Source organism: Crocodylus siamensis, chromosome 1 (genome assembly GCF_052110815.1).
Source record: "Crocodylus siamensis isolate JL-2025a chromosome 1, ASM5211081v1, whole genome shotgun sequence".
NCBI classification, from domain to species: Eukaryota; Metazoa; Chordata; order Crocodylia; family Crocodylidae; genus Crocodylus; species Crocodylus siamensis.
Genome location: NC_143395.1, coordinates 66,721,012 through 66,735,378, shown reverse-complemented (window position 1 = coordinate 66,735,378; position 14,367 = coordinate 66,721,012). Strand labels below are relative to the sequence as shown.

General features: G+C 43.7%; 1 protein-coding gene across 12 annotated transcripts in view; it reads right to left on the bottom strand.

Moving 5' to 3' along the window:
• The window catches only part of DOP1A (DOP1 leucine zipper like protein A), a 118,267-nt gene that overhangs the window by 41,368 nt on the left and 62,532 nt on the right, over positions 1-14,367 (bottom strand). For all 12 annotated transcript variants that reach the window (XM_090035572.1, XM_090035619.1, XM_090035595.1 and 9 more), the window contains 4 exons: positions 9,296-9,396; positions 7,080-7,339; positions 1,894-3,889; positions 1,676-1,787 (listed from right to left, as the gene is read on the bottom strand). In XM_090035572.1, the coding sequence (XP_089891698.1) occupies positions 1,676-1,787; positions 1,894-3,889; positions 7,080-7,339; positions 9,296-9,396 (2,469 nt within the window). The remainder of the gene's footprint in view (positions 1-1,675; positions 1,788-1,893; positions 3,890-7,079; positions 7,340-9,295; positions 9,397-14,367) is intronic.

Genomic DNA, 14,367 nt, shown 5'->3' with positions numbered 1-14,367 from the left:
TTATTTAAAAAAGAGCTTCTTGTTGTCCTTGATCTGGGTAGCTAGTCCTAGTTCCATCTCTGCCTTTGCCTTCCTGGCCACCCCACTACAGTCCCAAGCAACAGAGGTATAGTCCTTTCTGGTGATGGCCTCTTCCTTCCAAGCGAGTTAAAATAACTCATTATCTCTGAGATACATTTTGAAGAACTGTCTATGTCTACAGTGATCATCTTTAAAATCCTCTGCAAGTGATTAGGGTGATTTTAGAGTTGTAATATAATGTACATAATACCTTTCTCTACTTACAAAACAATAAGTGTTTAAAAGACTACTTAAAAGGATTGGAGAAATAGAAGGGAAAATATATATTTTAAAAAACTCTAAAAAGCAAACAACAACAAAATGATTCAATAGGTTCTGGGTCAAATTCCCAACACAGATTATGTATACAGTAATTGCTATAAAATGTTCTCTGGTCAAAACCAGAAGGATCCTAATATACAAGAAAACTACAGGTTAGCACAAAAATGGATTAAAAATGGTAATGTTAGATCACGTAACAGAACTAGCTTTTTGGTGAACACATCATTTGATAATGTGCAGTAATATCCATATGGAGGCCAGAGCTACAGCTGACTACTACAGTTAACAATTTAGAATTCTGAAATCTAGGAGTTTCCATCATGATTTTGTGCTGCTTTGTGTATTTAAAAGGCACATTAGTAGGGACCTACTGAATTCACGATTGTGCAATTTTTGTGGAAAACGTGAACTGGGGCAAGCTCCATGAAAAACAGCAGGCTCACAGGGGATCCCCACCCCCCACCCACCCCCAAAAAACCCCCAAGCCCAACCTTACCAGCAAGCAGCAAAAAGGGCAGGAAGCCATGCAGTCATGAAGCTGGGGGAGAGCAGGGCTGCTTGCAACAGAAGGCTCCGAGACTGCAGGCAGTTGCACTGTGGTCCCAGGACAGCTGTGGCAGATAGCTGGGAGGCTGCATCGGGGTCTGCAAAGCCCTGTTCTGGCTCGTTCTACATGTATAGCCAGTCTGGGGCTCCACAGGCAAGGAAAGAACCACCCTGATGCCTGCTATAACTGGCTGAGAACCATGGTGCAGCTGCCTGCAGCTTCTGAATCTCCTGCTGTGAGCATCCCTGCCACCCACTCCTCCATGGCCCCTTCCCACTTGTACTTCAAGACTGCATGGCTTCCCAGTCTTTACTCTGCTTCCCCGTAAGTTGGGTATTTGGGGGGTTGGCGGGGAGAGTAAGGGGGGTGGTTGGGTTTTTTTTGCAGTGAGTCCACCAAAAATCGCAGAGCCCACCACTTGAAGATGGCCCAAAACCATGGCTTAATTAGCCATAGTTTCTCACATTTTTCTCCTTTAAAAGTAGAATCCATTTTTGAAGTTTGTTGATCCATTTTTAAAAGTTTGTTCATGACCCTTTCATATATTTTTGCAACACACTTTTGAGTCATGACCTACTGGTTCAAAAACGCTGCTCTAAACCCAAGTGTTATTCCCCCAAAATGTATGTGTGTATTATATATAAAAATGTGTGCGCATGTGTATTTTTCCCATTAAGAACTTAAGTCTTAAGTAAACGCAACAGTGCAAGCATCATTAATGAGTTAGTTCACCCTAATTTGATAAATAGCACATAAGAAGCTTCTTAGATCCTTAAATAAGCTTACCTGATGATATTGTGTAGATGGATCTAGTAGGCAGTAATGAATTATTGTTGTTATACCTTCTAATACAGTTAGAATCATATCTGGTGGGGTAACTGATGCCATCCAAATAGGCCTAAAATGCAACAATACGTTTGTAGTGAATTTGCTAGGCACTAGTAATTAAACATTGAAATATATGATCAAATTTGCAGAAAGAAAAAAAATATGGATATACATACCTGCTATCAGATAATCCTGTTTCATACTTATACTGCTGTATTAAATTATCTAAATTCTTGCAAAGCTGGAGGGTCACAAAAACCACCACCTTCTGTAGAACTTTTCCCATATAAGGCAGAGTAGAAGTGATTAGGCCAATCCACTGAGGATGCATTTTACAGGCACAGTGTTGGTGTAAAGCTCTTATCACAGCACAAAGAAACATGCCTTGAGAGGTTATAGGCTGGGAGTGCAAATACTGAAGAGAAGTCATTGGCTGCTGTGCACTGATGTGATCCAAGTCTGTTATGACAAATTCAAAGCCTGTTTCATTCTCCTCTGGTACAGTAATTACTTTATGCTCTAGAACAATTAATCGCTGCAGCACTTTTAAGAGCTGTGACTGTAAAGTACTGCCATTGTCAACTTCATCCTCAGAAAAGTTAATAAGGCTATCTTCAGAGAAACCTTCTTCAATAGCCACTATATTTTTTCCAGCCACCTTTTCACTATGCCATTTCTGTGCACTGAAGATAGAAGATAATAAACAATGCAGGACCACTTTCTGAACCTTGCACTTTGATAACATGTCTGAAATAAAACTAGGAAAGCCCTTTGCAGAACTTTCTATAACTTTTGCCAATTCAGCAAAGAGGAGTGTCAAAATTTCAATGCTCATCATCTGCATATTGCGGTTTCCTATTAAGTCTTGTGGGGTTACCTTTACGTGAGTTGGATAGTGGCTCCGCATGTAGTATAAACACAAGGAGATAAGAATTTCTATATACATAGAACTCCGAAAGTTGTGGTTCGAGTCTACCGGGATGTGGCTATAGAAGTCTTTGCCCATTACAGATATTCGATGCCTGGCCAAAAGATTCTGAAGCAAGGACAGTTGAGGAGTGTATGCATTGTTGACGCTGGTAGTTGAGATAGCACTTACAAAAGCTGAAGGATTTGTTTTCAAGATTGCTTTGATAGCAGAAAAAGCATACAATGTCCTTGAAGAGTCATATAACTGGAGATAAAGCAACACGTGTTGATATAAAGGATGGATGTTAAAATTGGGAGATTTTCGCATTCCTGGAGATCCCACATCACTCTCTATTTCTGAAATTTCTCCTTCTCCACAGCTGTACCAGTTCTCCAAATCAAGTGCATCACTAAAGAAAACACTGGTTTGTTTAAGTTTTTCTGTTTGTATTTTTTTCTTCTCTTCATCTTTCTTTTTTGCTATTTTCACCTTGGGCTTTGCTCCTGGTTGCTTACCAGCTTCTTTAACTATAGTTTCTTTTTCTGATAGCTTTCCTTTGAAGCTAAACTGAATACTGCTGTGACTTCTCTGTCTTGACTTAGCTTCTGGTACAGTGAAAGTGAGGTCAGAGAGGGACTGCTGGCTTACTGCAATACAAGGTGAAGAGTTGTTTCTAGAGATTTCATCCCTTGAGCTTTCGAGTCCTGTCTCAGTTGAAGCAGATAACAATTGTGAACTGTCATTACTAAGCAAACTACTTTGGCTGCTTTGAATATTTTGTTCTTCACATTTGGTTACCGCCTCAGAATGATCCAAAGTTCTGATTTTAGATGATGTATCTTCAGGATGCAGATGATGCTTAACTGAATCAGTCTCTTCTCCAAGGCCACTTATAACCTTGCATATCAAGTCAGTAACTACTTGCTGCACAACTTCATCAGGCGAGTCTTCTCTCAATGTCTGAGAACTATCCTGAGCACTCAGGCTCTCTGCTTCCACCTCATAACTCAGGTTGTCCCCAACAGATGAATGGGAACAGCCAGAGTCAGAACTCTGGAGTATTTCTACCTGATGGTCAGGAAGGTCAAAATCAGACACAACCATTGGAATAGTCTCGCTACTGGTACTTAACAAGGAAAGTCTGTCACTCAGTGGGTTGACAGTAAGACTGAAGTTCTCCATTTCATCCAAAATCAGCTGTTTGTCATTGTTCTCTTTGGGTATAATGAGTTGTCCTTGGGTAACAGGCATGTGGGAAAATGCTTTAAAAAAGGTATTACAACAAAGTTAGATACGTTTTGAACTTGAGGTATTATCTGCATAAATAATATAACCTTAGTTTTACATAGTTAGCACCTTTCACCCTAGCTCAGAGAGCAATTTAAATGACAAATCACTAATTAGAACCAGCAGACTCTTCACCTACCCTTGTATGACAGCATTTGTAAGATGTGTAGGAACAACTTTTTAACAATAAGAAACAAGACTGACCAACCAAAACTACTGGGAGACTTTAGTTAAACACCCAAGTCCTGGTATTGTAAACTGTGAATGCAGTTTGTTACCCATCGTTCTTCGTTGGTATTTTCTTAACCACTTTTCTGTTATATCACATAAATCACAGTTCTTCTTTTTGTTAACGCTGTACAGCACAAAAAAAGTTTAAAAGTGTTCATTATCATCATATTTACTTGAAGATGAGGTTTTCCCACGCAAATCAGCATGAGGAAGAAAGCCACTTGTCTTACATTTGCATATAAGGAAACTACATTAAATATATAACTTACTTTTGAACTGCTGCTAAAAGCAGCATGTGCTCAGGAATGGAAACTAACTATGAAGTCAATTAAGTGCAGCTAACGCTAAGCACAAGTATAAAGTTCATGGACCATATTAGGCAACCATACCAATGAGAACCGTGTAGGCGTGGGGGTGGGAGCATTTGGGTCTATGTGGGTGCTTACTCTGCAGGGAACTGTCACCAGGCTTGGAGGTACTAGAATACCAGGTCAGCACATGGAGAGCTAGAGTCAGCCCTGATATCCTCCCCTTGGTTCCATTTGATCTTAGTCAAAAAGATCAAGATGCTAATGAGAACCTACCAGAAGAATAGATTACTGCAACCCATCTGAAGAAGATATGTGGTACTGCCCATTGAGTACAGTCTCCCCCAGTCCTGCCTCTTCAAGTCATGCTGTACACTGCACACATTTCAACTGCCTCTTCATCCCCACAGCTGAGCTGTGCTTTTCTTTCCCATTTCCAATGATTCATGTTTCTTCACCAGACTTAAGTGTGTGGCAAACATCGCCAAACGGGGACCCAAATGATTCACCCGTAATCCCTCTGCCACCCCCTCTCTCACCCTGTTGCATATGATTAGTGTAGTCCTGCCCTCCATGACATAGGGCTGTGGCAGGGCATTGTGGGTGCCTGCCACTAAGGGCCTGGAGCTAGCAGCTGCCAGGTGCCTGATGAGGGCAGCCATTTTGAACGTGCGGCTGCCCACATAAAAAGGGCAGTTTTGTTGCTGGAGGCGAGGCAACAACATCGCCTGGCCGGAGGGCTGCTGGTATCATCTGGAAATAAGGGAGGATCTGTAGGGGATGGTCAGGAGGCTTCTGGTCCTGGGTACGACCTAAAACTGCACCCTGCCGGGAGTGGGTGTCCTAGTGGGGCTCCCAGTGCCATGGGAGCCCTCAGGAAATGCCAGGCCAGTTACCACCCTGGTAAAAGATGGGTCAGGGTGCCTTAACCCCCAGCCCCCCCGACTGGGTAGGTTACCTCTTATTGTAGGGTCTGGAAGGTGGAACCCAGAGGAAGAGTGTGCGGCTATAAACTCACACCTGTCTGGACATCCCCTGACTGGTCAATGCTGGGGCCAGGACCTGAAGAGACAAAGGGCCAGGGGCCCACTGCGAGGGACACCCAAGAGCTGAAGGCCCGGGATTCCGACTGGCCTGGAGGTGGGCCAGGGCTAGTAGCCAAAGGTTCTGGGGGACCACAGCTGGAAGGGGAGGCAGTTTAGGGAGCTATGGTGCCCAGGATGAAGGTGGAAAAGGCTGCCAGAGGAGAGGAATCCAGGAGGGGTTCAACACTAGGATTCTGGGGCCCAGTGAGGGGCCAGTAATTATGAGAACTATGGATGCCATCTGTGAGGGTTGGGCTGCGGTGTAGGGGTGGAACTGAGCTGCAGACAGCGCCCCATAGCATTGGGGCAAGAAATGGGCAACCTCCCACTTAACTGACATCTATTAATTAATTACCAACAAGGCGTGGCGGGCGAGAAGGTGGGTGGTTAGCTCAGAAACAGGTAGGTGGGCCACAGTGAGATCAGCCCCGAGAAGCCCCCGTTACAGGGGCCAGACCAGGTTGCCTTGCACCTCATCTGCATATAAATTACTGGAGAATCCCATGACTCATGACAAGAACACTCAGTTCCATTCATGAGCAGAGGGCTACTTAGCACATGGCTCCTTTGTGGCAAGTATCTGGACATACACATACAGAGCAGTGCTGAGCTGTGGGGTCACCATGGCTTGAAACGCTGTTGACTTTCCTGTGGCCCAGCATGATAAACTCCATGGTAACTAAGGAGCCTTCTAGCTCTGGACTAATATAAAGCATAGTTTGTATTATATGTAGTAATGCCAACGTGCTACTTAAAAGGCTACTTATAGAGCACCTGTGTTAAAACTTGCAGCAGTTTCAAAAAAGGTAACATGCATCAATTTTGGATGAACTAAGTCTATGGATACTATCTATAAACTGATATAGCCATGTTTATTTCAAAGTCAGTTTTTTCAGATTTGCTTTTCAGCTGGGCCATGGGCTCTGCAGACAGAGGTGCAGCCTCCCAGCTGCCTGCTACAGTTGGCCTAGGGCCACAGCACAGCTGCCTGCAGTCTCTGCACCTCCTGCTGTAAGAAGCCCTGCTTCACCTCCCTCCCTTCTCCTCCTCCCACCATGTTCCAAGACTGCAGGGTTTCCTGCCTTTTTCTCTGTTTGCTAAGTTTGTTTTTGGTTCAGAGAGTCTGCCAAAGTGACAGAGCCCACCACTTGGGGATGACCCAAAACTAGTTTAAATTACTCTGATTAAGCCCAGGGAAGCCCTTAATCCATGCCTAAATGCCTGGATTAAGGGCTTTCCAGGGCTTCATCAGGGTAATTAAGCCAGTTTCAAGCCATGTGGCAATCTGCAGGGAGGAGTGGGACTGCTGGGGCCCCTCAGCCGATCAGAGATGTGGGAGAGGGATGGCCTGCTGCATTCAGCGCATGAGAACAGCGGCCAGCCCTAAGATCTGCCCATGTAATTGCTGGCTGCCTCCTTGTATTCAGTAGACCCCTATTCACAGTTTAATCAATAAAAAACATGTTACAATATTTCATAAATTAATACATTTATTAATTACCTTATATCATGGGTGGGGAGGTAGGTTGTACTATACTTACCATCACCACAGTTAAATTTTTTCATAAAGTGCTTTTCGTTTTCTTCTTCAGGGTAACATGGAGACTTATTCCAATAGCGTTCAGCCTGCACTCTTTGCACAGACACTCTCTGAGTTTTTGGATGAAGCAGCAGCAAAAGCAAAGGTTCAAGAACCCTTGCAATGTCATGTCTTTGGAGCACTTGGTTTAACCAGGCTTGTCCCACTGACCAGGTAGAGCCATCTAAGCTGTTAAGGCTGTCCAGCATGATAAACAAAGACCTGGAAACAAACTGGAATAAATCTGTGTTGCTACACCATAATGTAGCCTATTTATTTAATGTAAACTATTATAAATATCAACATTTTCCCATTGACTAGAACAGGGATTCTTAACCAGTGTCCCGTGGTATCCTGGAGTGCTGTGATGTCTTTTTAAGGGTACTGCAGGGTGTCATGTAGTATTTGAATTTTTAACACACAAACACCTACACATGATTCACAAGATAAACCCAGAGATTTCAGATAGGAATCTATTAGTGTAAAGCATATTATGGAGGTATTGTGGGCTTTCTGAGTAAGTTGTAACAAAAGAAAAATACAATATTGTTTATACTCAGGTCAAGAAAAAATGAAAGCTAAGATCTGGCATTTTCCAAGGTGTTTCAGAACCACTGGCCTACAAACTTCCTATGTTTTTACTACTTCCATGTGCAAATGTTTTACATTTCACATCCAAAATAATTCAGCAGAGAAGGCCTAGTTCTCATATCTCATCCTTGCATATAAACATAACAAAGAATGCCAAGATGCCCTAATCATTAAACATGCCTCAAATTTTCAAAAAATTGTATTGTTCTGTTTAATACAAGAATGCATTTACCAGTTTTTAATGAATTGTTTATTAAGGAACAGTCTTACTTTAGCTTTATTCAAATGATCATTGTAAGAAATATACCCCACAGTTGGCTTTATGTACAGACAATTTATTCAGAAATCAAGTAGAACTTGCACTGAGAGATCCTCCATTTAAAAATGAGTTATATAACCTAAGAAAATAAAGGGGGCTAGAAAAATTAAAAAAGCAAAGTGATCATAATAGCAAAACAGTTACTTACTATATCTGTATGGTATCTAACACCCTGAAACTGTGATGGCAATATAAATGATCAAACAGTTTTAAAATCTATTTACAAATTTATGAAAATAAATATTTTTTATTAGCTGAGAGCATTACCCTCAAGGATTTGGAAAGGAAATATGGTTTACTTAGCATTACTGTGCTTCCTACTTTTTATCATTTCCTTCTTTTTATATTTTAGTCTTGCGACTCCTTTGCAGAAGGGAAAAATTAATAATTGTAACATCTTTTAAATAATATACCCACTGGCCTTTAATCATTAAAAAATATATATTTTAATACCTTTATGTGATACATTTCATAAGCCCTTCTGCTCTGTATAGCTAATTTACCATCTCCACTTCAGCAGAGAACACAAGCAATAGTTCAAAACGAAACTGAAAAATAATCAATACTTTACTGTACTCTCTCACAGCTGTAATAAAGGGTACCAAATCCAGATTGATTTTCTCCTGACAACTTCACATGAAGATTTTATTTGTGTGTGCATAGTTCTAGCTAAGGAGAATGAGAATAGATTGCTTCTGGTCATTTGGTGCAGAAATTTGGGAACACAGTCTTCTTTTCTCCGTTAGTAAGAAATGTCTCATCAAAAATATAGGAGCGCAAATACAGATGAGGCAAATTTATTTTTAAATTCAAATAACAACTTGAGCATTTTTTATTCTTTCTGTCCTTCCGTCATTCCGTATTCTGTTTTTGAATAAAACACTGTATTTCTATTCTGTTCTGGGTGGATCCTCTTTCCATCCTTCACCTTTATTAACTCATAGCAAGGATGAGAACAAATAGGAGCAATGTTTTTTAAAGATAAAGTGCTCACATATTAAGTTAAAATTGCCGGGCTGAACATGGTCCCAGATGACTGTTCCTGCCCTACTCTTCACAATACCACCAGTTAAGTCTGTAGCCTATACATTAAATACTAACTTCATTGACTATTACTTTTAACTTCAATTACACGAGTATTTTTTAACAGTGCTTAATAAAATACATTAATTCATGTGTTTTTTTTAAAACTGAATGGTCAACTTATTTTGCATAGTTAAATGTAATGGAAATGGAGATTATCACCAACTATAGACATGATCACCAACCTGTCAAAAGAACGTCCAAAGGAAGATGACTTGTTAATATGAAGGTCTCTGGTCAGATGCCAAAGAACTGCAAACTTGGCATGAGCTTCCATCCTTACTTTCTGTGGAAAGAAACATAGGTTAAATTTAAGTAGATATCATTGCCTCTGAATGGAAGTGAAAAGCAATACAGACAATAACTTATTTTTAATATGTTGATATTACCTTTAACATCAACTGCTAATTAAAATTTACTATGAGGTTAAAACTATTTATTGACTTCTTAAAGACACTAACAGATTTTTGTTTCCTTGCTAGAAACCTAAAGTGATGTGTAATCTTAGAACATAATATTTTTATATTAAGCTTAGCTTCTTCTTTCCCCAAGTTCAGTGTAAACAAAAATTCAAGCAATAAGAAAATATTTTAAAGAGAAAAACTTATTTCTATTACTCACCAAGCTTTGTTTTCATTGTATTAAGACTGAGGGTGAGATACAGGCATAGGTTGGGTCTGGTATAATATTCTTTAGTGCAAAAGAAGAAAGAAAAATAAAGCAAGACTAGACTGAGACCAGGCTACACAGAAAAGAAAGAAGAGGCAGAAAATGAGGTAAGCAGGAAGAGAGTTCTATGGTTAATATATCATACTGAGACTCGGAAATATGGGTTCAATTTCAATTCAGCTCTAGCACAAATTTCCTGTAGACCTTTAGTAAAGTCATTACTTTTCTGTTACTTTCTGCCTCCATCTGTAAAACAGGTACATGCTCTTCCTCAGCAAGAATTGTGAGGATAAAATTAAATAGTAGTGCCAACATGTCTAGATATTGCCAAGAAGTGATCAGAAAGTAATAACGTAAAAACACAGACAGAAAGTTGTGAACATGTGAGAGTGTGAACAGCTCTCTATGTTAAGGAAAGCTACACGTCCCTGCAAGCTCATGTTGGCAACCAGGGTGGACGACCGGAGACCCTCTCGGTTAAAATCTGTGGGGAACATGGCACAGGGGACACAATGGCGGGAGTCTACTACAGACCTCCCACCCAAAGTCAAGAGCTTGAACAGGAGTTCACCTCGGAACTGGCTGAGGCCACATACTCCAGGACCATGGTTGTCATGCGTGACTTCAATTACAAAGACATCTCGTGGGAGGATCACCTGGAAAAATCCAAGCGGTCGCAAAGCTTCCTTTCATGTGTGGATGACCTCTACCTGACTCAACAAGTCTATGGGCCAACAAGAGGTAAAGTGCTGCTCCACCTAGTACTGGCTACTGGGGATGACCTAACTGGCGACCTAGCGATCGATGGGAAGCTGGGTGACAGCGACCATGAGCTGATCACCTTCACCATCCATCGTAAAGCTGGCAAGTCAGTCAGCAACATGGAAGTCCTTGACTTCAGGAAAGCCGACTTTGACAAGCTCAGGAGGCTTGTCAATGAGGCCCAAAGGGACCACGACCCCAGGGGGAGGGGAATCCAGGAAGAGTGGTTGCTCCTGAAGGGAGCGATCCTCAATGCACAAGCTTATTCTATTCCATCTCGGAGGAAAGTCAGCAAGAGAGCACATCAGCCCCCCTGGCTCTCCAGGGACCTAGCAGACCTTCTGAGGCTAAAAAGAAAAGCCTAGAAAGGATGGAGGATAGGATTCACCTCCAAGGAGGATTATTCTGCACTAGTCCGGTCCTGCAGGGACCAAACCAGGAAAGCCAAGGCTGCAACTGAACTCCAACTAGCTTTGAGCATCAAGGACAATAAAAAGTCCTTTTTCAGATAGGTGGGGAGCCGGAGGAAAAGCAGTGGACTCCTGCTGAACCATATGGGACAACTGACACAAAGGAAAAAAAGCCAACCTATTAAATGGGTAATTTGCATCGGTCTTTCATCAGTCCCATGGGACACCCATGCCTGCTACGGGACAGGGAGATCCCCTGCCCTCCATCAATGCTGACCTCGTGAAGGAACACCTTGAGAGGCTGGATACCTTCAAGTCAGCCGGCCCTGACAAATCTACACTCCAGGGTACTCAAGGAGCTGGCAAGAATCATAGCTCAGCCTCTGGCATGGATCTTTGAAAACTCCTGGTACGCCGGTGTAGTGCCTGAAGACTGGAGGAAGGCCAATGTGGCCTACCTTCAAGAAAGGGAGGAAAGTGGATCCGGCTAACTACAGGCCCATCAGCCTGACTTCCATCCCGGGAAAGGTCTTAGAAAAGTTTATTAAAGAGGCCATAGTTAATGGACTGGCCAATGCCAACATCCTGAGGGACAGCTAGCATGGGTTTGTTGCAGGTAGGTCTTGCTTGACCAATCTCATTACCTTCCATGACCAGGCGACCTATCACCTGGACAGGGGAGAAGAGCTTGATGTCACATAGCTTGACTTCAAAAAAGCCTTCAATCTGGTATCCCATTACCACCTCTTGCCAAACTGGTCAGTTGTGGCCTTGGGTCCACCACGATCCACTGGCTGCGAAATTGGCTCTGTGGTTGGACCCAGAGGGTGGTAACTGACGGAAGTCAATCTTCATGATGCCCTGTGACGAGTGGGGTCCCCCAAGGTTCTGTCCTTGGACCCATATTAAATAGGTACTTTGCATCAGTCTTTCATCAGTCCCATGGGATGCCCATGCCTGCTATGGGACAGGGAGATCCAGGTGTTGGGGATCCCCTACCCTCCATAAATGCTGACCTCGTGAAGGAACATCTTGAGAAGCTGGATACCTTCAAGTCAGCTGGCCCTGACAATCTGCACCCCAGGGTACTCAAGGAGCTGGCAAGCGTCATAGCTCAGCCCCTGGCACGGATCTTTGAAAACTCCTGGCGCTCTGGTGTAGTCCCCAAAGACTGGAAGAAGGCCAATGTGGTGCCGATCTTCAAGAAAGGGCGGAGAGTGGATCCGGCAAACTATAGGCCCATTAGACTGACTTCTATCCTGGGGAAGATCTTAGAAAAGTTTATTAAGGAGGCCATCCTTGAGGGACTGGCCCAGGCTAGCATTCTAAGGGATAGCCAGCACGGGTTTGTTGTGGGTAGGTCTTGTTTGACCAATCTCATTTCCTTCTATGACCAGGTGACCTATCATCTGGACAAGGGAGAAGAGATTGATGTCATATATCTTGACTTCAGAAAAGCTTTTGATCTGGTATCCCATGATCACCTGTTGGCCAAACTGGCCAGTTGTGGCTTTGGCTCCACCACGATCCGCTGGCTGGGAAATTGGCTCTGTGGTCGGATCCAGAGGGTTGTGATTGATGGCAGTCACTCATCGTGGTGCCCTGTGACCAGGGGGGTCTCTCAAGGCTCTGTCCTTGGACCCATACTGTTCAACATCTTCATTAACGATGTGGACACTGGAGTCAGGAGTGGACTGGCCAAGTTCGCCGATGACACCAAACTTTGGGGCAAAGCATCCACGCCAGAAGATAGGCGGGTGATCCAGGCTGACCTGGACAAGCTCAGCAAATGGGCAGACGAGAACCTGATGGTGTTTAACACCGAAAAATGCAAGGTTCTCCACCTTGGGAGGAAAAACCTGCAGCACCCTTATAGGCTCGGCAGTGCTACGTTGGTTAGCACTACAGAAGAAAAAGACTTGGGGGTCATCACTGACCACAAGATGAACATGAGCCTCCAATGCGATGCTGCGGCTAGTAAAGCAACCAAAATGCTGGCGTGCATCCATAGATGCTTCTCGAGCAAATCCCGGGACGTCATTCTCCCCTTGTACTTGGCCTTGGTGAGGCCGCAGCTGGAGTACTGCGTCCAGTTTTGGGCTCCACAATTCAAAAAGGATGTGGAGAAGCTTGAGAGAGTCCAGAGGAGAGCCGCGTGCATGATCAGAGGTCAGGAAAACAGATCTTATGATGACAGGCTGAGAGCCATGGGACTCTTTAGCCTGGAAAAGCGCAGGCTTAGGGGTGATCTGATGGCCACCTATAAGTTTATCAGGGGTGACCACCAGGATCTGGGGGAACGTCTGTTCACCAGAGCGCCCCAAGGGATGACGAGGTCGAACGGTCACAAACTCCTGCAAGACCGTTTCAGGCTGGACATAAGGAAGAATTTCTTTACTGTCCGAGCCCCCAAGGTCTGGAACAGTCTGCCAGCGGAGGTGGTTCAAGCACCTACATTGAACACCTTCAAGAGTAAACTGGATGCTTATCTTGCTGGGATCCTATGACCCCAGCTGACTTCCTGCCCTTTGGGCACGGGGCTGGACTCGATGATCTCCCGAGGTCCCTTCCAGCCCTAATGTCTATGAAATCTATGAAATCATATTGTTCAACATCTTCATTAACGATGTGGACATTGGAGTCAGGAGTGGACTGGCCAAGTTCGCCGATGACACCAAACTTTGGGGCAAAGCATTCGCACCTGAAGACAGGAGGGTGATCCAGGCTGACCTGGACAGGCTCAGCAAATGGGCGGACGAGAACCTGATGGTGTTTAATGCTGAAAAATGCAAGGTTATCCACCTTGGGAGGAAAAACCTGCAGCATCCTTATAGGCTCGGCTGTGCTATTCTGGCTAGCGCTACGGAAGAAAGACTTGGAAGTCATCACTGACCACAAGATGAACATGAGCCTGCAATGTGATGATACGGCTAGTAAAGTGACCAAAATGCTGGCTTGCATCCATAGATACTTCTGAAGCACATCCCAAGATGTCATTCTCCCCTTGTACTCGGCCTTAGTGAGGCCGCAGCTGGAGTACTGTGTCCAGTTTTGGGCTCCACAATTCAAAATGGATGTGGAGAAGCTTGAGAGAGTCCAGAGAAGAGCCACGCACATGATCAGAGGTCAGGAAAGCAGACCTTACAACGACAGGCTGAGAGCCACGGGGCTCTTTATCTGGGAAAAGCGCAGGCTCAGGGGTGATCTGATGGCCACCTATAAGTTTATCGGGGTGATCACCAGTACCTGGGGGAATGCTTGTTCACCAGAGCGCCCCAAGGGATGACGAGGTCAAGTGGTTATAAACTACTACAAGACTGTTTCAAGCTAGACATAAGGAAGAATTTCTTTACTCTCTAAGCCTCCATGGTCTGGACTAGCCTGCCATTGAAGGTGGTTCAAGCACCTACGTTGAA